This window comes from Populus trichocarpa, chromosome 17 (genome assembly GCF_000002775.5).
Source record: "Populus trichocarpa isolate Nisqually-1 chromosome 17, P.trichocarpa_v4.1, whole genome shotgun sequence".
In the NCBI taxonomy this organism is placed as follows: Eukaryota; Viridiplantae; Streptophyta; class Magnoliopsida; order Malpighiales; family Salicaceae; genus Populus; species Populus trichocarpa.
The window spans coordinates 7,501-33,655 of record NC_037301.2 but is presented as its reverse complement, the minus strand read 5'-3'; the positions used below and the strand labels follow the sequence as shown (position 1 = coordinate 33,655).

The following is a 26,155-nucleotide window of genomic DNA, read 5'->3' as shown; positions in this document are numbered from 1 at the left end:
GGATAGTTTTATTTTACTCCAATAATTAATGTGATTTACTCCCAAATCTTAATACCTTCTTCAAGATCAAACAAGAACACTGCCGCATGGATAGGTCTTGGGTAAATGCTCCATCATCCTTTGCGACAAACCACCAAGAAACAAAAGGAAATATTTCATCACCCAAATGAGATTTAATCATTTATCTTACAACATTTGCGGTTTTTGACACCGTGAAAAGAATCATAAATATCTCCTCTACTTTCTACAAATGTTGAATCCAACAGCGGAAAAGGAGTCATGAATTGAAGCACGCGTGGACTAAACACCTATATGAGGTGCTGAGGAAAAAGGGCATTCGATCCCCATGCAATCCACACCATGTACTTACTAGCTTAAATCCCCCAAATGATTTTTCCATTTAAAGGAGTTGCCAGTCATCCTCGTGTACACAGCCCTCTACATCATTCATAGTCATCACACCAAGGGAATCATCCGACCGAACCTCGCCACTATCATGCTTTAATAATTTACGGGAATGAGCCACTGTAAACAAAGGTGCACCATTTGATTCGTCTGTCAGCTTGGATGCCAGCGTACAGAAATCATCAAAATCATCTGTCAACCAGAAAAAAGGAAAAAAAAAAAAGGGGGGGGGGGGGGGGGGGAAGAAGCCTAGTTAACAGGTTGCATTTGAAAAGATAAAATAACAAAATCACAAACCAACACAATTCAACTAGCAACCTTTGTCTCGACAATAAAATCCAATTGCCAAGGATGGATCAATCAAGTCCAGAGGCATGTGCCGCACAACACTGCTTGAATTAAAAATTTTGTTTAGCAAAGTCTAAACCATTTGCTGCCATTGGTAATTAAACAAGAAAATGAGTCCCTGGATAAGCTTACTTGCAGTGGTAAGATGAAGTATTGGCCTCTACATCATCTCTGCTAACATTGACCACCTGAAGACCCAAGCACCAGCAAGAATATCATCAAAATATTAACACGTGCTCAATCAATTGAATTGATGGAAAGTAGGCAACAATATCACTATTCAGCTTGGTACAATTAGAAAGAAATGAGAAGAGAACAAGGAACAAAGACGTGCAAGAGAAATCAGTTTGGGATGGAAACAAGTGCTTGTCTCAATAATCTTAGCAAACAACTTTTGGAGGTTCATGATCGATATTGCAGGATTGGAAGAGGAGAATTTTGTGGCTCATGCAAATGCCAACTGAAAAGAGGGAGACAATGATGTAGGACAGGGATACGAGAGGGGAAATAGGAAGGAGACATGGGAAGAAAGGAGCAGAGGAAGAGGGAGGAGATAAAGACAGATGAACCGACATATGAAAAAAAAAAAACAAAAAAAATCAAATTATCAATAACCATTCCAGCTTACCTTAAAATAGTATATTTGATACCTATATAAAGTCCTAAACCCTAATGAAAACCTAAAATGATATAGAAATAATAAAGTCCAAAACAAAATAAAATCCCTGATTAATTCTAAATATCTTAATAATCTAAAATAAATAGATTCACCAAATAGCGTAGAATAACATCTTCCAACTTCCTAGAATAAATATTCATAAAGATCCTCCATCGGACTAGTATGTTAGCTACCACTGTCAAGAAGTGAAGTTATCTACATTACAACCCTACATGCTGCAGAAATCAATCAAATAATAATAATAATAATAATAATAATAATAATAATACTTATTATTATTATTATTAAACGCAACAACTTCAGTGTAAAAATCAAATAATAAAACTAGTTTGACTTGGATACTGCAACGAACCACATATATGGAGATCTTTAGGGATCATTAGCCAGATGCTTTGGTCACTAATAAGTATCTATATTCATCAAAAGGAATAAAGTTAGATTTGTTATAACCATGCTCCTAACACTAATGCTTAGCCCAATCCTCCAAACAGACTAATTTTGGAAGTTCATAGACTAATATGAATGTAACATAAACAATCATTTTTCATCTTGATTTTCTGTAAAAAAGGTTCCACAAATCACAAAAAATACAAATGATGATTGAAGATTAAGAGTCATCAACTCCTAATTCCTAGTATCATGATTGTCATGTAGAAAATCGTCAAAGCATACTATTTCCCTAGAGTGTTTTATCATGCAAGCATCAAGTTAACATTCAATCCACAGTCTAGGAGCCTGTTATAGACTTTAACAAACATTTTGTTCTTGAAGATAATTGTATTTTCCCTTACGCTTTGAAGAGATATAAGGTGCCATTTTCAGATTACATTTTCTAAACATGTTAACCAAGAATTGGTGTCTTAAAACTTTTTGACACTTTTCTAACTTCAACTACCTTTCAGATTCATATCTACACTGTCCTTTCCATTTTAGGATAAAATGCACGTTCCTCAATTGTTTTGCTTCTCTCTCTTGTTTCAGGTACCATATTTCAATTTGTTTAAATTCTTGTTCTGAATTGAAGTGATTCCCAATTTCTTTTTTGTCATGTTTGGAGGGCAAATACCAGCAAACAGTCAAAATCAACTGCAGAGAAAGGGATGCAATTGATTCGACTTCCCTTTAGTGCATCCACCGGCTTGACCTATCTGTACAGGTGGCACAGCCATGTGGTGGTCATGTTTCATTTTGAAACTAAAGGAGGCATCTCTATCATTTCATTCAACAGAAGAAAAACTCATGTCATGTAAATAGATTCAATTTCTGGTAAATCATCACTATGAGAGGATAAATGAAGTAAAAAAAGAGAGTACAAAATCATGGCCACAGAGTATGGAATGACATAGGAATGAATAAATTAGTCATCAACAATATGATGACAGATAAATCAGAAAGAATTATGATTTACCGGCTGAACTTCATGTGGATCAAGATAAAAAGCATTCTCATCTTGCACACCAACAATATATGTTGAAGCACCAGGTTTCCCACCCAAAATTCCAAGGCTTTGGGGAAAGGTGAATGTTGCTTGCAGGGACGGAATATACCTGAGAACAGTTTAAATTCCAACTGGTTAACAAATAAAATATGACAGAACTTTAAATACATGTCTAAAGTTATGTTATACTAATAGAATCAGGGAGCAGTGAAATAAGAAGTGATTTCGTTATTTGTTTTTAATGTTGAATCATATGATACATTTCCCCATTCCCCACAGGAATGCTGGGCAACCAAATGCAAAACTGCCTTACACAAGAAAAACAGGATCATCCAATTGAAGCTCTCCACTATAAAAATGGGAATATCCCTAAACCAAAATCTATTTTCTCAATGCACCATTGTTACTTTTCCAATAGGAGAAGCACCCCATTAATATGTAGAAAAAATGGAAATTAAGGTATACATTTTTCAGCCAATCACTAGGTAAAAGGTTTGACTGTAAACTTCTTCTAGCTTATAAATGCTCAACAACATCCCCAGGTTCCAAAGTCAAGGTATTTATTTGTGAAAGTTAGTTAAGACAAGGGTATTTAATTTGACTCACATTAATTGCCCCATGTCACTTCTATCAAAGGCTTCCCAGAAACATTTGCATCCAGCCTACCAGGTATAAAAATAATCATTATATTTTCATGGAAAATTAAAAAGGCTCCAGTTAGGTACAAAATATTCAACTATTCTTCCCCCTTAAATGGTGAAACACAGCATCACAGTTCATGAATGCAATGGATGCTCCTTTATTTAATCTCTATGAAAGCAGCAAATTAGACCTAACCAAACCAACACACAAAGCAAATCGATTTCTCAGATGATTTCAATATGAAAGTAGGTGTAGAACATGATCACAAACCTTGGATTTATTTTATCAAGCCCAAGAACCAAAGGAACCAATAGAAGAATTGGCGTCCAATCTTCTTGACCTTTAGAAAACTCTGAACAATGTCTAGCGGCTTCTTCAATGCAGAGAACTGGAGCCCCCCCTCGCTCCCCATCTTCAGAACCAGAAACAACATAAACAGCCATTGAAAGTGACTGGTATTCAAGATTGGTTTCCTCTCTTCTAGAGCGGACTAGAGATTCCCAAGAGTGGCACACTGCATAAGGGCCTACCCATGACCCAGCTGCAAGGCCATAAGCCTTTCCAGCCCGAAGAAGATTATGAATAGAGAAAGCCGATGACTCCGAATCACCAAAAAGATGTAAAATCTCAACATATTCTCGATCCAATGGCTGCATAATTAAATTGGGAGGATGAAAAGTAATCCATGATAGCGCTAGAAGATAGGATTTTTTTTTTTTTTTGTGATTCATCGTTGTATGGTGGGAAAAAACGAATTCATTAAAATTGAAAATCCACAAGTTCACCTTGTCCAATGGTTTTCTCCAAGATCTCCCTAATCGATGAAAAAGCAATGCCTGCAGAGTCAGAAATGAGAATTCACCAATTAACTGGAAGGCAAGCATCATAACAAAACATACAAGGACCAAGGGCTGGAAAGTTAACTGAAATGATTGAACTATCATAGAAGAGAGTATTGGTGTGAGAAATGCAGCAGCAGCAGTATACCTGAGCAACAAGCATCTGACTACTCCGAAGCATACAACCCCAGCTTACATCACTGGTAAGTTTTGAATCTTCAATAGCATCAAACCCTATAAATGAACACTTTTAAGACAGCTCCCCATAGTTATGATTATTATGCTTGCTAAAGCTTTACTTAAAGATACGCTGAAATGGATGAAAAGTCATAACACAAACCTTTTCTATATGTGATAAGAATTCGTGAAGAAAAATCATGATTAAAGGCAGCTAAAGCATTGGTAGCAGCAGCATCCCCAGAAGAATTATCTTGTGAAATCTTGTAGCATGCTCCTAGGAGCCAAATGTCACCAGTTGTGTTAGAAATCCCTGTCTTGCTTGTCCCTAATACACACTCTTGGATCCTCCTCATTGAGCCACCTGCCACAATTTTCTTCACAGCTGACGTCCAACCATTACCATGTCTAATATGAGGTGCTTTTTTTTCACTAGTTGAAGATGAATCGCAATGTGTATCAAAGACAGAGAAAGCTGATGCAAAGAAGGTTGACCATAAAGAAGGCTTGGAAAACTTGGTGTCGGCGGACCCCAGTTCTGAAGAATCAGAAGTGAAAGATCTATGTGGGGATTCAGCTGTAGATGAAGATTTGGAAGAAGCAACAAACCCCCTTTCACGAAAACCCTTCATTACCTAGTCATCGAGCAGCATGGAGCAATAGAAAGGTCTCATAGACACAACCAGAGTGTCGTCAAGAATCCAAAGAGAAACACAGTTTATGTGGCTGAGCAACACAAAAAATGCAACGAATTAGAGATTTATTCACTAGTAGACAGTGATCAAAGGTCTGCAAATCGGATTGATGGTTGCCTATAATTCATTTTTTTATTAATAAAAAGAAATTTAATTAATTAATTCAATCATTTATTTATTTAAAAGAAGCTCATGCCATCGAGATAATACTGATCAACCTATGCTCGACGACACAGTCTTGTATTCTAAAAAAAAATTGCAACAAAATTAAAATATATTAACTAATCTATTCAGAGATATACATATAAAAACCCTAAACCAAATCAAGAAAGCAGTGCGTTAATAATAAGACCATGATTAATTCTATTTATCAACAGTTATACACATACACAGGGAGAGAGAGAGGGAATCGATACCTGAATCGATTCGTTTCGAGATTGATTTCGGCGAGTAAAGAGAGAGAGGAGTCTCCTTTGCTTGGCTTGTGTTTCGGAGTTTGAGAGGAGAGGGGAGGGACACGCAAACAATCAAACATGAAACAAATTTGATTATTTATTTATTTTAATTTAACAGTCTCTTCTTCTAGTTCTTCTACTCGTGCTAGACTTCTGCTTGTTCTTTTTTTTTTTTTTTCTTGTTTGATCGAGGAGGAATTCCTTTCTTCTTTCTTTTTGTCTGTAAATCTGTGGAATTATACAATATTTTATTTATTTGTTTATTATTTTACTCTTCCCCAATGATTATGATGGGGGAGGGAGCATACTAGCAAAAATAATTACTATTGGTTTTGTCGTTTTGAATTTCAATCACCACGTGTGTGTTGTGTGAGAGACTATTGGTTGATGTTATGTCATGTTAAAGCAGCTCTCTGCGCTGTCGTTGCATTTTCCAGCTGAGTCTCGGGCCTCTCTTTCTTTCGGGTTGGCCCTTTCTTCTCTTCTTACAAAATCCAAGCTATGGGCTCAGCCCCGTAAATTGGATGGATACACTTCTCTCTCTCTCTCTCTTACACATGCTACTAATTTGCATCGTTATTACAACATCAACTTTCATTTTTATTTTTTTTATCAACGGGAAAAAGAAAATTAAAATTCAAAAACAAGCGCTCCTCCTTCCTTTCTTTACTTTTCCTTCTTTGTTCGTTTGTTTTTATTGATTTATTGCCATATCACACATCCGTTTGTAAGTGAGCCAGACAGTAAAACATTTTCAGGGCGAGGGAGAGAAAAAAGCAACTTCCCTCGCTCGCTCAACAGGCACAAGAGGAAGAAGAAGAGAGAAGATCTGCTCTCTTCGCTTCCCCTGGTAAGCCACAACACACACACACACACACACTCTTGCCTCTCATATTCCTCTCCTTCCTCCCTTTTCTTTATCCATTAAAACAAAGCAATCTTTTCTTCTTCGCTTGCTGACACCACACCAGATGAGATCTATTCACTAAAACATTCTCTGTTTGGTAACTGGTTTCCTAAGAATTGAATCAAATGAATTCACTCTTTAAACTGTCCTTCCTTGCCTTACGAACATCTTTTGTGGACTGAGAAAGAATTCACAGTGTCTGTTCCTGCTGTTTGATTTCTAGGTTTTTATTTTTTCCAACTACGACTCAGTTGATTCTGCCTTCCACCCTTTGAGAATCTTTACGCCCATTTCCTTTTATTATCATCAATTCTTTTTTATCTCTCTCTTTTTTTTTCAAGTCTTTTCAATGGATATCTTTGGTTGCTGACTCACTGTAATATCCCTTATGATTGGTATTCTGCAAGCTTATGCTACTGGAAGCCATGCCTGCTGCGAAGAAGGTTACTCTGCTCTTCTTTCTATTTTCTTTTCCTTTTAGCTTGACATTCAAACTTGAACTAGTTTTCAATTCTCTCTTCTTACTGCTTTATAGTTCATCAGTGAAGATTATCCATTTGGGATGTTGGATTTTATAGGTGACTGGCTCGCGTCTTCCTTTTAACAAATTGTTCTTACATGGATATAGTTTTAGCAGCAGCAACGCCATTTTGCTATACTAATGTGACATTGCTCTCTTCTGAAATTCTTATTCACTAAAATTCGACTGCATATCCTCTCCTTTTCTTCTCAATGTTTCTGTTCTCATGTCTTAGACATGTAATCGTTTATCTCATACCTACCTCTCGTAGGATCCTGTTTCTTTCTTTCTTGAGATTAATTACCTTGCAATTTTAGGATGTTTCAGCCTGGTTTTTTTGCTTTACAACTTACTTTAAGATGGCAATGCTCTTTCAGCTAATTCCTTATGTACTTATCCCTTTCTGATATTACGACATTGGGTTGATCTGATTCTAGGGTGTTACTTTGATAAACTCACCGAGACGGTGCTTTTTGCTGTTTCTTTTGTTAATTAGAACCTTGATCAACGAATCACCCTTGCATTCAACAAGTTGCTGAAGGAGATAGGAAATCAAGTTGAGTTTGAGCTTCCCGATGCATTTAATAAATCAAAGTCTACAGCCTACACACTCATAAAGCGCAGTATCCACTCAAAATATGTTACTTTATAAAGACATTTTATGGGGGTTACAGTTTTAGTGTTCATTTTTTGGCTTAGAAAGCTGTTATGATGTTTTGCTTTTCCTTCCATTGTTTGAATATTCCTTTTGTGGACTCTGCATTGCTTCAGTAGACATTTCATTGATCGGAATTGAAACTGATATCTTATGTCCTTGTGCTTTTAAAGCACTGGGTTCTCTCTTTCTATCTCTATCTCCATGTATGAACATACCACATTTGCTTTTCTTGATCGACACTTTCAAGATATATATCTCACCAAGAAGATTAAAAGGCGCCTTGAGGACGATGGCATATTCTGCTCCTGCAGTGCATCACTGGGTTCCTCTCGTGTGTGTGATAGAGATTGCCATTGTGGGTAAGAGGGGCCCTTCAATATTATGGTTACTCTGAGTTATATATGATAAGTTTTCATGCCATATACAGTTCGTAACCGAGTCTCATCTAATAGCATGTTAGTTTGATATAATTTTACTGGCTTCAACTTTATTTTCAGTCTACACATGTTTATTTTTATGCCTTATTGGATTGTACATGATTGATTTCTTGAGATGCCACTCATTGGTCAGATTGCCTTTGTAACTTGTTCTTAATTCTGTGGCCATGTTCTAGTACTCCATCCCTATTTATGATGAGTTTTTGGTGTCCGCCACTTTCTACTTTATTAGCTGATCTCTCACGAGTTACTGTTCAGAACATTTACATGCAGGGAGATACAGGGGTAAAAGGGGCCCCTGGGCTCCCCATCTAGAAGATGAAATATATACCATTTCTAGCAGTCAGATAATTTTATGGTGTTATCTTTGCATAATGATCCCCTCAAAATAGTAATTTAGCCTCTTGTCCCCTCCAATACTTAAAAGTTGAGTCTGGCCCTGTGCACATAGACAAGTCAGAGCTGCTGGCCATTGATTAGTGCCTAACTTGAACCCAAGCTTTAGCCAATGCAATAAGTGTTCATGTTGTACAATGATATCCTTGCTCAGTGCATATTTGCGGTTTGGCTCCATTGCTTATCAAGAGGTCAAAATAAGTTTATAGTTAAATTTGATGTTTGTTAATTGTCAGAGCAGGATGATCTGATTGGTTGAAATAGGTTTATACTTGAGTTTGATTTTCTGTGAAACATGTGCGTGTAACCCTGCCTAAATCTAGAGTTGATACTGGAGTGTCTGTCATGCATGTGAATCTGAATGAATAATTATCATGGTGAGGTCATTTAATTTAACAGCAGTTGTCTGAAATTCATAGTGAGTAACAATGACCTGGGAACATGTCCATGATCATGTTCACTGTCACCCGATGCCTTGTCTTTGGTAATTGGAGTTGAATGATTAAGATGATGTCATGCAGCATTTATGTAATTGTTATTGTTAGTTGTTTTCATTCTCTGGGAGCTTCTTTAATAGCAATTATTATCTAACAATTTAATCATGCCCCTTCTTTTTATCCACTCCTTGTCTTCAATAATTGGAGCGTGTGGTTAATAGTATTTCTTGTAGCTTTATGTGTCTTATGTTATTATTATTGCTGTTGAGTTTCTAATATATTTGGAAGCTTCTTTAATATTTTAAAAACTCTTATCATTACTTTTATTATCTCCAAGGATGCTGCTGTCTAGCTGCTCTTCAGGCTGCAAATGTGGGAGTTCATGCAGCAACAAACCATTCCAGCACCGACCACTGAAGAAGATGAAATTAGTGCAGGTATATTTCTGTGGCTTTTATTTGTCTTAGTTAATATGTAGAGTAGAAGAACCATATTAATCAAGGATGAAGGGCATTGAGAATGATACTTGTATTAAGGAAAAAAGAACCACAATGATCTTATTGGTACAAGTACATGACTTTTCTGTCTCTGTCTTTCTGCTCTTCTTTATCTTGGATATTGTTATTTAGGCTATGGATTGTGGACCTGGAAAATAATTCCTCTCATCTTCTTAAGAATTTTTATCCACAATTTATTTGATGTTCAAATGTCATAGTGCTTTGGTTTCTGTTCACTTTTCATATGCTTTGTGCACTCAAAATATGAAGTTAAGAAGGTATTGTTTGTAGACCGAGAAATGTGGATCTGGAATTGTGGCAGATGAAGATATTAAACAAGGAGAGTTTGTAATAGAGTATGTTGGAGAAGGTGATGTCTCTAGTCCCTGCTTGGTATTCAATTGAAATTTCATATATGACAAGTTGATGTTTCATCATTTTGGAAACCTATTAATTAATACTTAATCTATTATTTAATGCAGTTATTGATGATAACACATGTGAGGAAAGGCTTTGGAAAATGAAACACCGTGGGGAAACAAACTTTTACTTGTGTGAAATCAATCGCAATATGGTAATTGATGCTACTTACAAGGGAAACAAGTCAAGATATATAAACCACAGTTGTTCTCCTAATACCGAGATGCAGAAATGGTTCTCTATTGACCCTTATTCCTCACTTTAATCCTATTAGTCAACATTACAGTCTTACATGTTTTAGACTATCTTAATTTATTTATCTCTTTTCTTAAAGGATAATTGATGGCGAGACAAGAATTGGCATATTTGCAACACATGACATAAGAAAGGGCGAGCATCTGACATATGATTATCAGTATGAGTGCTTGCTTCCACTCTTTTGCTTTCTTTAATTATGGATGAGTGTTTTATTGCTTACACAATGAGCATTCTTAGACATTTGGTTTTTTTTTGTTGTTTCAAAATCTATACTTAGTCCAATCTAATAAATTTAGCAGGTTTGTCCAATTTGGTGCAGATCAAGATTGCCACTGTGGTGCCTCAGGCTGCAGGAAAAAGCTAGGGGTTAAACCGAGCAAGCCTAAAATGTCTTCAGATGCTGCATTAAAACTAGTAGCATGCCAGGTGGCTGTATCCTCTCCCAAACTGAAAGCAATGCTGTCTGCAAAAGATGTATGTATATGTGGTGGTTTTATGTATGGTTTTACACTTATGTTGCCATTCAGCTTCCCCTCTTTTCTGTTTTTTTTTTTCTGCACATGATATGCATATATTTCTGCAAAGCAGACTGATACTGGTATTGTTATTTGTGAAGGTTTACCAGAATGGAGGTTTGCACATAGGTAAGGAAGTTTCCTTCAGCATGTTACCTTGTTTTGGTAATTTAATGGCTGCAAAATTCTGCAATATTGTTATCTGAATGTTATTCCTTTGTTGTTGGTCCATTCCATCTCAGGGAGTTCGCAACATGCTTTCAGTAGTCTACCAACATACTCCTGTAATTGCATTGGCGAAGTGGTTAGACTATGTAGTCGCACTGATCAGATGTATGTTTAGAAGGCTACTTATTGCTCAGGCTTTCATGCAGAAATGGTTTTTTTTTTCCCCAGTTCATGAACCGAGTTCTTATAGTTTGCATATGTGGTGGTCTCTTAATTATTTTTATTTTCCATACTTTGATTTTCCAGATATTTTGGGATTATTAAACAGTATGATGAGTATTCAAGAAAACACTCGGTAAGAAGAGCTCTTTATTAGGTTACAGTTATGTAAATTGAGTGTCGTCATCATTTCTGATTTCATTTATTTTCTTGCAGATCATGTTTGAAGATGGCACTGTTAAATTTCTTGACATGTCGAAAGAAGATTGGGAATTCGTAACTTTGTGATTTAATTCCAGGTTGAGTAATTGTGTTTTTTCTTAAATAAAGGATTGCTGATGAGACGAGCTGCTATAACCTGATGCTATTGTTTTCTTCATCGCAGGATTGCAGGTAATAACGGTGGACAAATGTAGCGCTTGACTTAACCTGACATATTTGCATAAATGTTGTACCAAGTGTATGAGCTAGTTCTGTGCCCCAATGAAACAATATTTGATTGCACAGGGTTTACATTTAGCAGGATGTTTGTATGGAATGTATTTTTCGGTTTTAGTTTTCTTTGAATAATAAGGAACTCTGGGATGGAGGATTATTATCTGGTAAGAACACTAAGCCGATGGGGCTCTTCCTCTGTAGTTTGCTTTGCTGTGACTACCACAGTGGAGTAGTGGAGCAAGGGACCGGCGAGAGTGGGCCGACCCTACAAGGGAATTGGTGGTTGAATGATCACTCTTGCATTTGTGCTTTGCATGAGGTAACAAGACAGCTCATGTCATGTGGGGCTCTGCGTTTTGCCATTAGAATCAGGACTGAATTCAACCAAGAAACAGAACCAAGCTCAACAGTTTCTCGATATTTTTTAGAGAGTTACGTTGATTTGATGTTGTGAACTGTACTGCCCTCAGAAACATTTTACTGACTTGTGTTTTGCAGATGATGTTGACAAATTGTAGGTTTGGATCCTCGCGGGTGTAAACGCCGCTAGGTTTGGGTCCTATCACGACAGAGGCAAGCACGTGCCGCTTGAAAGATATTTTACTTACTCGGCTGTGGTTGTGCAGCGAGGAATTGGCGATGAGGGGGGGATGGGGGTAGGTCTGGTGGGCCCCCTCCCACCAACCCGATCCATCCCAACCCCCCCGAAGCCACCATTTCCCCCATAGTCTTTGGGTGGGGACGGTGGGAGTAGGAGGGGATAATGACAAGTGGATCAATTTCACCAAACAACCCTTCTTTTTCTTTCCTCTTTTCATTTCGGACCCCAAGTTCAAGTTTAATGCATCAGAGACTTGAGCTTAATCCATGGAACAAGATATTAATGAGTCCTGGCAGGCATTTTTTGATCCCCTCACTCGCTTTTTGTATGGAGAAAAGATGGTTGTTGCAAGGGAGTTCCATACAGCATCAGAGAAATATTGAATTATCTCCCTTTTTGTATGTAGTAAATAATAGATTCTTGGTAATAATTTAAATCATAAAAAGCCATGGAGTTTCATGCTTTAAGCCAACCTTCCTGCTCGTTCAAACCCGAGGCTGGCTCCACACACACACACACACACTATGGTACAATAACAACTTTAGCCCCTTTCGGGATTGTGACCCAAATAAAAGTACTGACCATCACTCTTTAATTAACAAAAAGAAAATTAATTCTGCTCTTTTTTTATTGGACAGAAATGTATAAATCCACGGGGACATGATGAGTTACCATCCCAGTAAGATCGTATACAGTATTCTTCAAGTCTGAAAAAATGTGTTTTAAAGTGGAAGATTCTATGCATTATATTACCAGATAAATAACAAATAAACAAGTGCATTGATCAATGAATAGACTATAATAATAATAACAACAACAGCAACTGGGGCTGTGGTAAGGGAGGAGCTGGCGTGGGAGTGCAATTCCTCGGCTGGCTTGGGGGGAGGGGGTTGGTGGTTGCATCTCATCTCTCTCTATCTGTTTATAAATAGAAAAAAAATAAAATCAATGAACTACAACTACAACTGCTACTTGTCGGTGTGGGTTTGCTCTTAACTCTTTCATTCTATCTGCGATCCTCTCTCCCTCCCCCTTGGCACTTGTCAAGCAGCAGAGAATGAAGGTTATTGATAAGATAAGGGCGGCAGCAGCAGCAGGAGATTCAAATGGAGGAGATAGCAGCAGCAATAATAAGGTTGTTTTCTCCTTCGAATTCTTTCCTCCAAAGACCGATGATGGAGTGGACAACCTGTTCGAGAGAATGGACAGGATGGTCTCTCACAATCCTTCCTTCTGTGACATCACTTGGGGTGCTGGTGGCTCCACCGCAGATCTGACCTTAGACATCGCCAACAAGATGCAGAACATCATCTGTGTCGAGACTATGATGCATCTCACCTGCACCAACATGCCCGTTGAGAAGATCGATCACGCCCTCGAAACCATCAAATCCAATGGAATCCAGAATGTTCTTGCTCTTCGTGGTGATCCTCCTCACGGTCAGGATAAATTCGTCCAGATCCAAGGCGGCCTCGCTTGCGCTCTCGACCTCGTTAGAACCTCTTTTCCTTCCATTCCATTCCATTCCATTTTTTTTTATCAACCAGAATCGAAAGCAATCCTTCTTATTCTTTGTGTTTCTTTGTAATGCAGGTCAAACATATCAGATCCAAATATGGTGATTACTTCGGCATTACTGTCGCTGGCTATCCAGGTTCTTCATCCTTCCCTCTACTTTCCCTTTTCTTTTCGTTAAATTAAATTGTCGAAGTGATCTCAGATTATTTCAAACCAGATCCAGCTCTTTAATTATTTCTCTGTTAATCAAATTTAGAGGCACATCCTGATGTGATTGGAAGTGATGGATTTGCTACGCTTGAGGATTACCATAAAGATCTTGCTTATTTGAAGCAGAAGGTCCTTAGATTTCCTTTCTTTAATTATCTTTATGAATCTAACCAGTAGTGTATTTATTTAATTAATGCCTTTTTTTTAATTTCTAGGTGGATGCTGGGGCTGATCTAATTGTTACTCAACTCTTTTATGATACTGATATTTTCTTGAAATTTGTGAATGACTGCCGCCAAATCGGAATCAATTGTCCCATTGTCCCTGGTATTATGCCTATTAATAACTACAAGGGCTTCATACGTATGGCTGGTTTTTGCAAAACCAAGGTATATATATATTACTGTTGTGCTATCTTCCCTTGTTTTCTCCCTGTTCGAAACAAATGAAACCATCATGCAAATGATAACGAATTCATAGTCAAAGCTGTGTTTCATTTCTTATTTTAGATACCAGCCGAGGTTACTGCGGCATTGGAGCCTATCAAGGATAATGAAGAAGCCGTCAGAGCCTATGGGATTCACCTTGGAACTGAAATGTGCAAGAAGATTTTAGCTCATGGAATCAAGACGTTGCATCTTTATACTCTGAACATGGAGAAATCTGCTTTAGCTATATTAATGGTTTTCTTCTGGTTTCCATTTCATTATTTTTCCTTGAAATGCTCGTAGTATTACTTATGATTGCATCTGATAGCAGACTTACAATGGCAGAATCTTGGTTTGATTGAAGAGTCCAAGATTACAAGGCCGTTACCATGGCGCCCCCCGACAAATGTTTTCCGTGTAAAAGAAGATGTCCGTCCGATATTTTGGTATGTAATTCGTCTCAAATTCCATATTTTCTTTTGTGCAGATTCAGTTTTATTGGAGATGCATTATTTAATTTTCCTTTATTATTGCTTTCCTTTTCCAATACATTTTGACACTTATTACTGATGATTGCAGGGCTAATCGTCCAAAGAGCTACCTAACAAGGACAATAGGTTGGGACCAGTACCCTCATGGCCGATGGGGTGATTCTCGCAATCCATCCTATGGTGCTTTATCTGACTATCAGGTGCAGAGGCTTACTGAACTCAGTTCTTTAGTTTCTTCCTTTTAGGAGTTTTTCGTTCTTTTCAAAGTCATCCAGTGCAATTTAATCACTTGCAATCTAGTTTGTTGCAGCAATAACTAACAAGTTTGCGTAGTTATCTTTTCATTCTAACATTGTAGAATGTTAGGTATATCGATGCATTTATCTTGCTTTCTCATGTGTTTTATATAGAAGGCCTTTTGCAGTCCTTCAATCCCCCCCACCCCCCGCGCCTTTTTTTTTCCATATGTTGTCACATGGATCCAATTGATATGTGTGGGTTATATGGCAAAACATCCCCTTTTTAAGGGTTTTGCTGACCATACAGAAAAAAATAGATAGATGGGAAAGTTACATAAAGTAAATGGAGGTAAAAGAGATTTTTTAGGAAGCACGTGAGTTTTGGGAAAGTTTTGAAAGTGCTTCTGTAACAAATTTAAGATTTTTTAGGTTGGATTGCTTGATCTCCTTCTCGTCCTTTTTTTTATATATAATTAAATAAAGAGGAATATTTTAGTTGTAGGAGAACCTTAGAAGAATAAGGAATTGCTATTTCAACAACCCAAAATGCGCTGCCAACCACTATAAGAAACCTTGCAAGGAGAACACACATGATTAAATCACAATTTTGTGGCTCTTGAAGCTTCATCTTCTTTTAAATAACTTCTAAATAATGAGTACGCATCAGTTACTCCCTTGTATATTATAGAAATGTTCTGGCTATCAGACATCCTGTATTAAAAAAAAAACAATCACTTTTGACAAATATGTTTTGCTTTGATAAACATAAAGTTACACAGGCAGAATTTCTATGGGTCCTGCAAGACAAACAGGACAACTCTATATAGTTCCTTTTGCTCCAAAAATAAATGGGATAGAATGCCGTAAGAGTACTATGATGTACAGATCATACTAAAAAATAACCTAATAACTAGCATAATTGCTTCTCTTAGTTTCATCTCAAACCTGTTAAGAGGGTGCATTGTTAATAGGGGATTGGCATCCAAGATAAGAGTTATTTTCATGCTTGAAAGTGGATATTCTCTGAAGGCTGCAAGAACAATGTCTATTGAATGGAGAAAGCTAAGGGTGAGAATGGATGGAACAGAAATGAAGAGAGCCCTTTTGCTTTGCCTTTTCTTTTTCTTTTTTTTTTCCTTGCATAAATTCTAGATGAGGACCCAAGCTTCGATTACTTGTGTTTGTAATTGCCCTCTATTCCTTTGCTTTGATAAAATGCAGTCTAGAGAAACGAAATGTATATTTTTTTTTGTTAATACGATGCAAGTTATAATTTTTCAATACAGTTTATGCGACCCCGGGCACGTGGCAAGAAACTTCTTGAAGAGTGGGCTGCCCCCTTGAAAAGTGTTGAGGATATATACGAGGTAGAGTTTCCATCCACGGTTACTTTGTGTTTTCTCTTTTCCATTTCTAGTTACTTTTAGCTTCTTTTTTTTAACCTTTTAACCCAATCATGTGGAACTTTTGATTATCAGAAATTCAAGGTATACTGCCTTGGGAAGTTGAAAAGTAGTCCTTGGTCAGAACTAGATGGCCTTCAGCCAGAGACTAAAATCATTAATGAACAGCTGGGTAAGATCAACTTGAAGGGATTCCTGACTATCAATAGTCAACCAGCTGTCAATGGGGAAAAATCTGATTCTCCATCTGTTGGTAAGTGGTGCTTGCATTTCTTATTTGTAATCTAATATATCATTAGCATTATGTCGGTTAGAAACTAGCAAAATTTCTGCAAAGTTCTGGGAGAATACTGGATAATCATGGTACATTCATGTCTTTAGTGCCATTAGCTTATTGTAACTTTGATGCTTGCAAAATTCCAAAAAGTGATGTGGTACATTTTTCTTTAGCCTTCAATAGCTATGATTTGTAAAGTAAAAGAGGGTTTTTAAGTAAATGTTCAAGGATGACCTGGGGATTCTGCTATATGAAGGGACTAGTTAAAGATTTGAGCTCCTCTTTATATTTGGACTGCAGTGGTCTTTTGATTTTGGTTCTGTAAAGAATCTAAGGTGAAAATGGCCCTCATATCATTTGCCTTAGCATGATTATGGAAGGCACATATGACATCTCTGACTTGATTAACCCATGCCATATATGTCCTGCAGGTTGGGGTGGGCCAGGAGGGTATGTATATCAGAAGGCTTATCTAGAATTTTTCTGCTCCAAGGACAAGCTGAATGCTCTTGTTGACAAGTGCAAGTCTTTCCCTTTTGTAACTTACATTGCTGTGAACAAAGGAGGGAGTTGGATCTCTAACGTTGCCCTGACTGATGTGAATGCTGTAACCTGGGGAGTCTTCCCAGGAAAGGAGATTATCCAACCAACTGTTGTGGATCCCACTAGCTTCAGTGTGTGGAAGGATGAGGCATTTGAAATCTGGTCAAGAGGATGGGCTTCCTTGTACCCAGAGGGTGACCCATCCAGAACGCTACTTGAAGAGGTAACACCCTTCTTAACATTGTGTTTGTAACTGCATTTGGGTGTGTTTGGCTTGAAAAAGCATCTGAATGGTTTTGATGTATATATATATATATATATATAGATATAAAACAAAAATCTGAAAAAAAATCATTTTGATATATTTTCAAGTGAAAAATACTTTTAAAAATCACCTTACATCACAATACCAAATAATCTTGTGTGCATATGCCATATACAGTCATGCATGCACATTTCATTTGTTGAAGGCGGCATCAGCTTCACTGACGATACAATGTTAAATTTTGCAGGTGCAGAGCAGCTACTTTTTGGTCAGCTTGGTAGATAATGATTACATCCATGGGGACATTTTTGCTGTCTTCGCGGATTTATGATGCTAGGGGCCCTTTGCAGCCCCTGCACTTTCTAAGAGTCTATCCAAGTCCCCAAAAAATGGTGCTTTATCCTAAGTTGAATCCCAGCTTTAATCTTCTTATGGCATACATTGTTCTTGAAATTATTTCCGTATTGAAATGTAATAATAATCCATTGTGATTTTGCTACTCCCCTCTCCATTATATGCTGCAAATTTGTATTTGGAGTGGCAACTAATTGTAAGCTTAAAGAAAATATGATTGCCTCTTTTTCTTGAACTTTTCAATTGAGCTGCGTGCCTCGTTTTTTAAGGTGTCATAATCTCCAGGTCATGGTCCTTCACTTTGCAAGTGACCTCTATTGGCTGGCTTCATGTTCTTTTTCCTTGTCTTTTTAAGTTAGCTGAAGAACTTAGCTTGAGAAATAACGAGCTTAGTAGCAGGGTCGGGGGTTAAGGGCAAACAACAGGAAAAAATAAAATAAAAATTGTTGTTCGGGCCATCAACATCACCACCCATCCTTCCTGCTATCATCCTCACACCCTAACCGCGTGTGCAGATTCGATTCAGTCCAATACATCTAGTGATTCTTCTTTTGCGTAGCTTATTGCATTGCAAGATCCTCCACCAGAGGCTTGCAATTTTAGTTGATCGTAAAGGTATTATTCTGAAAAAATGAACACAATTGATAAAAAGTTTCAGTACATCGAAGGCATCCCTTGAAAGACATGTTATCAGCCGTTCAGTCGACATGTTTTTTTTTTAAGTTTGTTTGAAAGTGTGGTTACAGTTATTTTTTGAAGTGTTTTTCACTCAGACATGTATTAAAATAATATAATATTTTATTTTTTAAAAATTATTTTTGATATCAACATATCAAAATAATTTAAAAATATAAAAAATATATTAATTTAAAAAAAAAATTAAATTTTTTTAAAACGCTAAAAGAAACTGGTACCTTCCACAGGGTATATATAGATACAGCCAATACACCTGAACAAACTAAGGAAAGTGGCAAGGTTTGAGGTGCTCAAGTGATGGACGATGCACCCTGGCTCAAAGGCGAAATAATAAATGGAAGCTTCATTTCGATTTTCAATCAATTGAAAGTAGATATAATTAGCGGCAGACAAGACAAGCAATGCAAACACTCTTGAGAGGCTTAGCTCGTAGGGTGCACACGAGGGAGCGAGCTAAAAACAAAACATGCCCTATTCCTTCTCAGTGAGAGGAAAAGGGCGATGAAAATATCAAGCATTAGGATGTAGCATAAAGTACTTGAAAAGAAAACAACAACAACACGAATAATTAACTAATCTTCTCCTCTCAAGAGATGTTGGCATTGTTCAGAGATTTGGATGCAACAACCCCAGCAGATGTCCGCATAAAATGCTCCCCTCCAAGGATAGCCATGCAAGAATCATCAGTTTTTAGATGAGGCTGCACTGATTCCCAAATCTTTTTCTTTTGTATCTGCATGCATGAGGCAACAGATAGATATATTCATGGGTATATTCATGATGGGATTGTTGAATGCAGGTCGAGGAAGAAATAAAACAACCCATTTACCTGATTGGGAGAGGCAGGATCGGGAAGGTTAGTTTGGTCATCAGGGGATCCAAACCAGATCCTATCCCCGGGGATTGAACCATCAGGTGGGTGAAGAAGCTCAACATTCTCATGGGAGGCACCAGAAGCAGCCATCAGCATTCCATTTGACTTAACACCCCGCATGTTCCTGGGCTTCAGATTCGCAAGCACCACCACATCTCTATGCTGCAGGTGGTCCAGGGGGATGTATTTAACTAGACCGCTACAGATGATTCGAGGCTCTGCCTCACCTACATCCACTTGTTCCACATAGAGGGAATCAGCCTCCTCATGCCTCCACGCTTTGATTATGCGCCCAACCCTTATGTCGAGCAGGTTCCCTGCATCTTTTATTTTACTCATACTAGTACCAGTATCATCACTGTTAGCGTCTCCTCCTCCTCCTCCTCCTGATTGTGGTTCTGAATCTGATGTAGAGATGGCATCCGCATTCACATTTGCAGTGGTGCAAAATGAATGGTGGAGATGGCAATTATGCCTTGCTGCTGAAAATGAAATTAGCAGTGGAATAGTATTTATGGGTTTCTTCTTCTTATGAATAATAATGGGGCAGCATGAAAAGGAGAATGCCAATTTGAATGAGGAAAGGAGCATTTGTGGACTTCCCCCGCCTTTTATAAGCTTAGCAGCTGTTGCAGCCATAGTCGCCGTCGCCATAACTTCCTACACTCGATCACTTACCAAGCAACCCTCACCCTATATACAGGCCTACCTTCTTGTTACAATTTTGGTTTTGGCCCGTTTTCTTTCTGCTCTCTTGCTTTGTTTTTATATATATTGAAAGAAAAAACACACAAATAAATAAAATTTTGATACTTTAAATTTTTTTTATAATGCTATCAATTTTGAGAAAGAAAAACAAAAGGGTGAGAGAATCATATTTTTCTTATATTTATTTCTCAATTAGTAATTATTACTTCAACGTTAAAAATTTTCTTCATATTTTATAATTTCTTATAGAAAGATAATTCCTTTCCATTGCTAAAAGAAAAGAATTTTGAATTTTTTATCAATATCTTATCTCGAAGACCTAATAATTCCTTCTAGATCATGAGTTATGATCAAGGTTTTTAAAATTACAAGTTAATTTGTAAAATTATAAGATTTTACGAGTCAACATGTATCTAACGTGCTAAATCGGACTAAAAATTCGAAACCAATAAAATTAGATTTAACTCGTGCAAAATTGGTAAAATCAGTCAATTAGGTTCGACTTTATGAGTTTACTAATTTGTGATATGAACCAAGTCAGGTTTAAATTTGGTTTTAAAATATCTACTGACTAGTTTTGCTAGATTGAACATTTCTTTCAAACCGTATATTGGATAAAGCTGAAATTTTACAGGAAATATTAGATACATGAAAATATATTGTAGTAAATTTTCAGGTCAAATGGAGTTAGGGAACATAATATTTCAGAGGGTCAAATTTAATAAACTAATATTGTCAAATATGTCAAACAATACCTTCGTATACTGTTTGGGACATATCTAAAGCTACCGGTGGAATTTTGCTTTGATTAAAGTTGGGATAGAAACTAGACATCTAAAACTTTCCAACTATATATCGTAGGCCCAATAATTCATCCAAACAAGAAAGAACGACATGTTTGAAATCAGAAAAGAACAACATGTTTGAAATCAGGACTTAAATCTACCAAGAATATATAAAAATTAGAGATTCAAGCTACATAGAGAAATTTTAACATGAAGATCTTTTTTATTATTCTATTTTATTTATTTATTTATTTATTTTTAAATAATTATTTTAATTTGAATTTTTTCTACCGCATTAAACATTGTTTAGGAGTTTATTTCATTATTAAATTTATGTTAGTTAATTACTAATTTAAACTCATTAGCTTGCAACTCAAAAGGGATTTATCAAGACTTATTGTGATGGGAACAACTAAGTTGTTACTAGATTTATGTGTACTTTCTACCTTTCAGTGATTCCTCTATATTGAGAAATTTTATTTTTCTCCATGTCATTAATTTATACTATCTATCTCTCTTATTTTATTTAGATCACTTATTTTATTAGATTTTAATGTAATTTAATTTCTTGACTAGAATTATCAATATATAATTAGTTCGAAAAAATTACTTATGATTTTAAGATTTTAAGATCCGAGTTTACAATCCAAGTTTATATTATATTTTTTGTGTCTTGTAAAAAAAAGGTTTTTGACACCCTTTGTTATGATCATTTTAAGCTTCTTCTTCTTCTTCTTCTTCTTCTTTTTTATCACTTTGCTTAGGATTTATTATATATATTCTTGTCTATGACAGGAGACAGACAAAATGTGCATGATTAATTTAAATAAGGATAGAAGTATGCCAAAAAAGTAGCAAGCTATTTGGTACACTTTTTCGTTGCTCGCCTCTTTCATAGCCTTCAGCTTCGGCAACTAATAACCACAGTGGCCTCTGGTCTAAGTCACTGATCTCGAGCATGCCTGATTATATTAAAAGATCATTTTTCCCAACACATTTATCTCGTCAACTCTCCTTCAACCAAAATCAGTGCGTTCAACTAAAATGACCTTACTTTAGAAAAAAGGATTCTTTCCCTGTTTATAGAAGCAAGAGATCAATTTGAACACAGCGATAGGGTTATTGGCCATTTTTATGTGGATTTAGAAACTACATGAAAGTTCTCGAGTCCACTCAAACCTTTCTGAATGATCTTTGTGTTACGAAGTTGCTCCGGACAAGGCACTGATCATGTGCATCCATCCAAGGTACAACAACATAGTTCTTAAGCGACATCAGAGTGCTTCTTATTAACCCAATATTGAAAGGATATAAAAAAAAAACAGCTGAAAGTTTGCATATTCACATCAGAGTAGGTGATCCATACAAACCATATTTACAAACTCTTCTAGGCTTACTGTCTTCCAAGAGCAGGTATAGTAGCAGCACCCTGTTATGTTTGTCATCAGCATCATCATCATCAACATCTTGTCTCAATAACCTCCTTGTATGTATGCATTCAGACGGTCCAGCTCCTCCCTGTACTCACTCACCACGGCGCGAACAACATCTCCAATAGATACCATGCCAATCATTCCCTTATCATCAATCACAGGAATGTGCCTAATGCGTCTATCTGCCACTCATTACAAGTTCCAAGCTTTATAACATCTTTCATTTGAGAAAGTAATCAATAAACTAGAAAACAGTAACACCCCACAGTTCGCAATTTGTACATAATACCTGTCATTAATTGCATTGCCTTCAGAACTTTGGTATCATGCGTGACCGTAATAAGCTTGTTCTGCAGTCACCAAGCATGATTATGCAACCTGTAAACAACTCATATAACCAACGTGTGCTCTTATAAAGCCATCATACCTCTTCAGTCATGATATCCCCAACCTTGGTTGACTTGGACGATCTTCCCTGCACAATTATCTTCCGCAGATAGTCTGGAAGTTTTCAACAAACAAGATATAATTTCATTTGGCAAGTACTAATGCATCACACCGCATTGTTTGGTGGTGGGGCCACCAACAGCATCATCAAAATTACAATGGGAAATGGTGCCAAACCAAGGTAGCTGTCAAGCTACAATATTTGTTTTTCACAGAAACAAACTCATACTTTGCAAAATGAACAATGGGGACTCCCAAACTCCTATTACAAAGCCTTAAATGAGAAATCGATTGTTACAACTTACAAGGAGGTAATTGGAAGCTGAGACTACTTTTAGAAAGGAGTATGTCATTATGCGATTGAGATTACATCCTCCACTAGAAAGGGTTCCAGCAGTGGGACCTGGTTATGTTATTCAACGCCATCATCAATTTTTTCCACATGCCAGGAAAAATAAGAGCCAAGTGGTTCCCTGATTCCATTCAGAGGTTACAGAAAGCTAGAGCTAAAAGATGCTTAGAATGGTTCTAAAGGCAGTCAGGAGAGCCCAACTAATATACTAGGGCAATGTGTCAACACACACGCAGACATGCACTTACTCATAAGAAATCCAACCAAGACTGATTTCTTGCAGTCAAGTAGTTGACCAAGTTGTCTCCGCAATAAAGCTTGGAGGAAAAGGTCCCCCCCCCCCCCCCCCCCAAAGACAATAGGAATTAAATGTCTCTCTTCGCAAAAAAGCACTACCATAAGCTTCAGCACTATATGTCCTCACAGCACGAAAGGAATTTCTGATTGTAAAATGTATCTCTATTCAGACTCCTTTTCCATTGTGGGATGCCACATAACTTAAGAAGATATCACGAATTCGAAAATATGTAATTAAAACAAAGACGTGAGTAATCTAACAAATTGTAATTAAAACTAAAATACTGATTATTACTCAATTCATGAAGCATGATAGACTATGAAATAAAATTCAACTACCAAAAGAGGAAACGGGAAGGAAGAGATCTTATAATCTTCAATGGAACTAGAAGAAATATCATAATGTCCAACTGCCTTAAAAAAGGTCTCATGTATATGCAGAACTTCAGCCATAAGCTTTTTGAGTTGAGTATGAAGTTTTAAAATACCCCTCTCTGTGATGATTCCTGCAATTGATTCCTGCTCACCATGTTTGACAACCACCAAGGCCCCAACGTTGTGATGTGTCATCTGGAGCGAAATGCTTTATCAGCTCAAAAGCTAAAGAAAAGTGGAATATGCACTAACGACAACAACCACCATAAATGCTCACTCTGAAGCGAAGATGCTTACCGACTTGACAGCATCATAAACAGTGTCATCCGTAGTGCACCAAAGCCATGAACCATCCGCATTTTTACCTTTTTCTTTGAGGATGTCAGCAATTGTGGTGCTCTCGAAGCCAGTCTCCTCAATAGGAGCAGAGGAGACTGATTCGAAACGAGAAAACACAACGGGCCGCAAGACTGGACTCGAAACACGGAGATGTTGGAAGAGTGAATCCTTGACAACATTTCCATGGGTTAAAAACGTGCGAAGTGCGCCTTGCATCTTTTCCTGTGAAAAAAGGGAGGTTATACATAAATAACGCATTAATAATAAGCATGTTAGCTAGTAGTAATTGCAAAAGGGTGAAAAATTAAATAAGATGGTTATGTATGCATCTATTTATTAATTATATCCATATATAGTAGCTAGATAGCTACCCTGTCCATCTATTTATTCATCTAATTACTCCATAAATGAATTGGAGTTTTTTTTAATAGCATAGATGACTAAAATAATTTACAAATCAGCACAACTTTTTAATAAGTAACAATTTTTTTAATAAATTGCGCTCCTAAAAATAATGTAATTTAATAAGTTGCGCTATGGGTGACCATTCACAAATTGTTTTATACATTTGAGAGTCGCGTAGCACAGCCTTCATAGTTTTTCTTAGCAGCTATTTTTTTTTCTACTTAAAAAAATCAATTAATAAAGGATATGATATGATGTATGAGAATAAATTAGAAGTAATTGTTAATAATATCATGGAAGGTAGCGGTAGTAGCAGCATAGTCAGAAATGATATGGCATACAGATAGGCAGGTAAAGGATTCGTGATTAGTCAGACATGGATTTGGAACTGAAGCTGGAATTGTAAAGAAAATATAAACTCAATTAGATAGATAGCTAGTTTGTTTTAAAAATGTTTTAAATTTTTTTTTTAAACTTTAAATTATTTTTTTATATTTTTAAATCGTAAATAAATTTTAAAAAATAAAAAGATATTATTTTAATATGTTTTTAAATAAAAATACTAAACTATCTCATTCACAGCACTCCTATTTTTTATATCTCAAGAGACCGGTTGGCAAAGCTATCTATCTATCTAATTGAGTTTATATGCATGTATTTAGTACTTAATTGTGAACATGCTGCCTAAAATATAAACACTATAAATATCTAGGTGGTGATGTGATGTGATGAACGATGATCAAGCTGTCATCAAGATCGATCTAAGATATATAGAGAGATGTGAAGCAGATCAAAAGAAGCTGGAGATGATGAAGGATGGATAGGATAGATACCTGATAGTGATTTAATCTTCAAATCAAGAAGAGAGAAGAAGAGGAAACAGCACCGAGGCAAACCAGATAGCAGTAATAAGGTAAAGGTAGCAGCAGAGCTATCAGTTGGCCCGCCAATCTTTAATAAGGTTAAGATGATGAGATAAGATAAACTTTACCCCTTTGAATAATATAATAATAAAAATAAAAATATTAGGATAAAGTATGGATAGATACAAAGCACTTATAGCAGTAGCCATGGATTCTGGTGCAATTTGTTTTAAAAGTTTTTATTTTTTTTATTTTAAATATATTAAAATAATTTTTTTAATTTTTAATATCAATACATCAAAATCACCTAAACATACTAAAGATATTAATTTAAAAACTTTTAATAAATTTAAAAATAAAAAAAGTACACTCCAACCATACTACCAAAAAATGCCTACAACAAAAGAGAATATTATTAAACGACACACTTTGGTAAAAGAATTAGTAAAACAATACAAGTTGAAAAATTATTTGGAAAATAATAATACAGTTTCAACACCATGTCAAAATCAAAATCCATGTCTTATGCAAATTAATTAACCTCAACAAAAGTTTACCCAAAATTTGATGAATTTCCAATGGTAAAAAAAAGAAGAAGAGATAAAATGATGTGGCAAAGGAGAAAAAGATTAGTGTTACTAATTTGGTTTGTGTTTATGAAACGCAAACCAAATTGCCAGCATTCAATTTCTCCTGAAATCCAA

General features: G+C 36.4%; 5 protein-coding genes across 8 annotated transcripts; 2 read left to right on the top strand and 3 right to left on the bottom strand.

Annotated features, from left to right (window-relative positions):
• Positions 1-137: 137 nt before the first annotated feature.
• Positions 138-5,935, bottom strand: LOC18106381 (cysteine protease ATG4). Of its 2 annotated transcripts, none has more exons than XM_052448487.1 (9): positions 5,640-5,935; positions 4,692-5,254; positions 4,500-4,585; positions 4,298-4,348; positions 3,783-4,162; positions 2,841-2,979; positions 886-941; positions 724-797; positions 138-597 (listed from the first exon to the last, which is right to left on the bottom strand). In XM_052448487.1, exons 2-9 carry the CDS (start codon positions 5,158-5,160, stop codon positions 401-403), a joined length of 1,452 nt encoding a protein of 483 aa, XP_052304447.1. In that variant the 5' UTR covers positions 5,161-5,254; positions 5,640-5,935; the 3' UTR covers positions 138-400. The 2 variants fall into 2 exon arrangements, with proteins under 2 accessions (XP_052304447.1, XP_006372315.2); XM_006372253.3 differs by having other exon boundaries at positions 724-794; positions 5,640-5,932.
• Positions 5,936-6,284: 349 nt separating this feature from the next.
• Positions 6,285-12,045, top strand: LOC18106382 (histone-lysine N-methyltransferase ASHH3). Of its 3 annotated transcripts, XM_024588865.2 has the most exons (14): positions 6,290-6,528; positions 6,993-7,028; positions 7,602-7,728; positions 8,011-8,122; positions 9,371-9,470; positions 9,822-9,900; positions 10,013-10,184; positions 10,285-10,365; positions 10,508-10,682; positions 10,825-10,852; positions 10,966-11,056; positions 11,198-11,246; positions 11,327-11,409; positions 11,496-12,045. In XM_024588865.2, exons 2-13 carry the CDS (start codon positions 6,996-6,998, stop codon positions 11,396-11,398), a joined length of 1,119 nt encoding a protein of 372 aa, XP_024444633.1. In that variant the 5' UTR covers positions 6,290-6,528; positions 6,993-6,995; the 3' UTR covers positions 11,399-11,409; positions 11,496-12,045. The 3 variants fall into 3 exon arrangements, 2 of the variants coding, with proteins under 2 accessions (XP_024444633.1, XP_024444632.1); XM_024588864.2 differs by having other exon boundaries at positions 6,290-7,028; XR_002978717.2 differs by lacking the exon at positions 11,496-12,045 and having other exon boundaries at positions 6,285-7,028; positions 10,966-11,102; positions 11,327-11,410.
• An 899-nt stretch (positions 12,046-12,944) lies between these two features.
• Positions 12,945-18,120, top strand: LOC18106383 (methylenetetrahydrofolate reductase 2). The gene is made up of 11 exons (XM_006372255.3): positions 12,945-13,641; positions 13,743-13,803; positions 13,924-14,006; positions 14,093-14,266; positions 14,387-14,560; positions 14,651-14,751; positions 14,885-14,996; positions 16,322-16,402; positions 16,514-16,691; positions 17,147-17,481; positions 17,771-18,120. The coding sequence occupies exons 1-11, from the start codon at positions 13,207-13,209 to the stop codon at positions 17,852-17,854; spliced, it is 1,818 nt and encodes a 605-aa protein (XP_006372317.1). The 5' UTR covers positions 12,945-13,206; the 3' UTR covers positions 17,855-18,120.
• A 781-nt stretch (positions 18,121-18,901) lies between these two features.
• On the bottom strand, positions 18,902-20,201 carry LOC18106384 (uncharacterized). Its single transcript, XM_006372256.3, has 2 exons — positions 19,403-20,201; positions 18,902-19,306 (listed from the first exon to the last, which is right to left on the bottom strand). Exons 1-2 carry the CDS (start codon positions 20,099-20,101, stop codon positions 19,160-19,162), a joined length of 846 nt encoding a protein of 281 aa, XP_006372318.1. The 5' UTR covers positions 20,102-20,201; the 3' UTR covers positions 18,902-19,159.
• A 1,997-nt stretch (positions 20,202-22,198) lies between these two features.
• Positions 22,199-25,587, bottom strand: LOC18106401 (CBS domain-containing protein CBSX3, mitochondrial). The gene is made up of 6 exons (XM_006372257.3): positions 25,422-25,587; positions 24,142-24,405; positions 23,958-24,039; positions 22,801-22,874; positions 22,663-22,723; positions 22,199-22,555 (listed from the first exon to the last, which is right to left on the bottom strand). The coding sequence occupies exons 2-6, from the start codon at positions 24,397-24,399 to the stop codon at positions 22,413-22,415; spliced, it is 618 nt and encodes a 205-aa protein (XP_006372319.2). The 5' UTR covers positions 24,400-24,405; positions 25,422-25,587; the 3' UTR covers positions 22,199-22,412.
• Positions 25,588-26,155: the final 568 nt, after the last annotated feature.

Coding starts and splice junctions, on each gene's coding strand:
- LOC18106381 (XM_052448487.1), bottom strand. CDS start 5,160: ATGAAGGGTTTTCGTGAAAGGGGGTTTGTTGCTTCTTCCAAATCTTCA. Junction 4,349..4,499: donor GTCAGATGCTTGTTGCTCAG/GTATACTGCTGC, acceptor CTGACTCTGCAG/GCATTGCTTTTTCATCGATT. Junction 798..885: donor ACTTCATCTTACCACTGCAA/GTAAGCTTATCC, acceptor TTTTAATTCAAG/CAGTGTTGTGCGGCACATGC.
- LOC18106382 (XM_024588865.2), top strand. CDS start 6,996: ATGCTACTGGAAGCCATGCCTGCTGCGAAGAAG. Junction 7,729..8,010: donor CTACACACTCATAAAGCGCA/GTATCCACTCAA, acceptor GACACTTTCAAG/ATATATATCTCACCAAGAAG. Junction 8,123..9,370: donor GATAGAGATTGCCATTGTGG/GTAAGAGGGGCC, acceptor ATTATCTCCAAG/GATGCTGCTGTCTAGCTGCT.
- LOC18106383 (XM_006372255.3), top strand. CDS start 13,207: ATGAAGGTTATTGATAAGATAAGGGCGGCAGCAGCAGCAGGAGATTCA. Junction 13,804..13,923: donor TACTGTCGCTGGCTATCCAG/GTTCTTCATCCT, acceptor AATCAAATTTAG/AGGCACATCCTGATGTGATT. Junction 16,403..16,513: donor GTGTTGAGGATATATACGAG/GTAGAGTTTCCA, acceptor TTTGATTATCAG/AAATTCAAGGTATACTGCCT.
- LOC18106384 (XM_006372256.3), bottom strand. CDS start 20,101: ATGGCGACGGCGACTATGGCTGCAACAGCTGCTAAGCTTATAAAAGGC. Junction 19,307..19,402: donor ATCCTGCCTCTCCCAATCAG/GTAAATGGGTTG, acceptor TCATGCATGCAG/ATACAAAAGAAAAAGATTTG.
- LOC18106401 (XM_006372257.3), bottom strand. CDS start 24,399: ATGCAAGGCGCACTTCGCACGTTTTTAACCCATGGAAATGTTGTCAAG. Junction 24,040..24,141: donor TTTATGATGCTGTCAAGTCG/GTAAGCATCTTC, acceptor ATTTCGCTCCAG/ATGACACATCACAACGTTGG. Junction 22,724..22,800: donor GGGATATCATGACTGAAGAG/GTATGATGGCTT, acceptor TGGTGACTGCAG/AACAAGCTTATTACGGTCAC.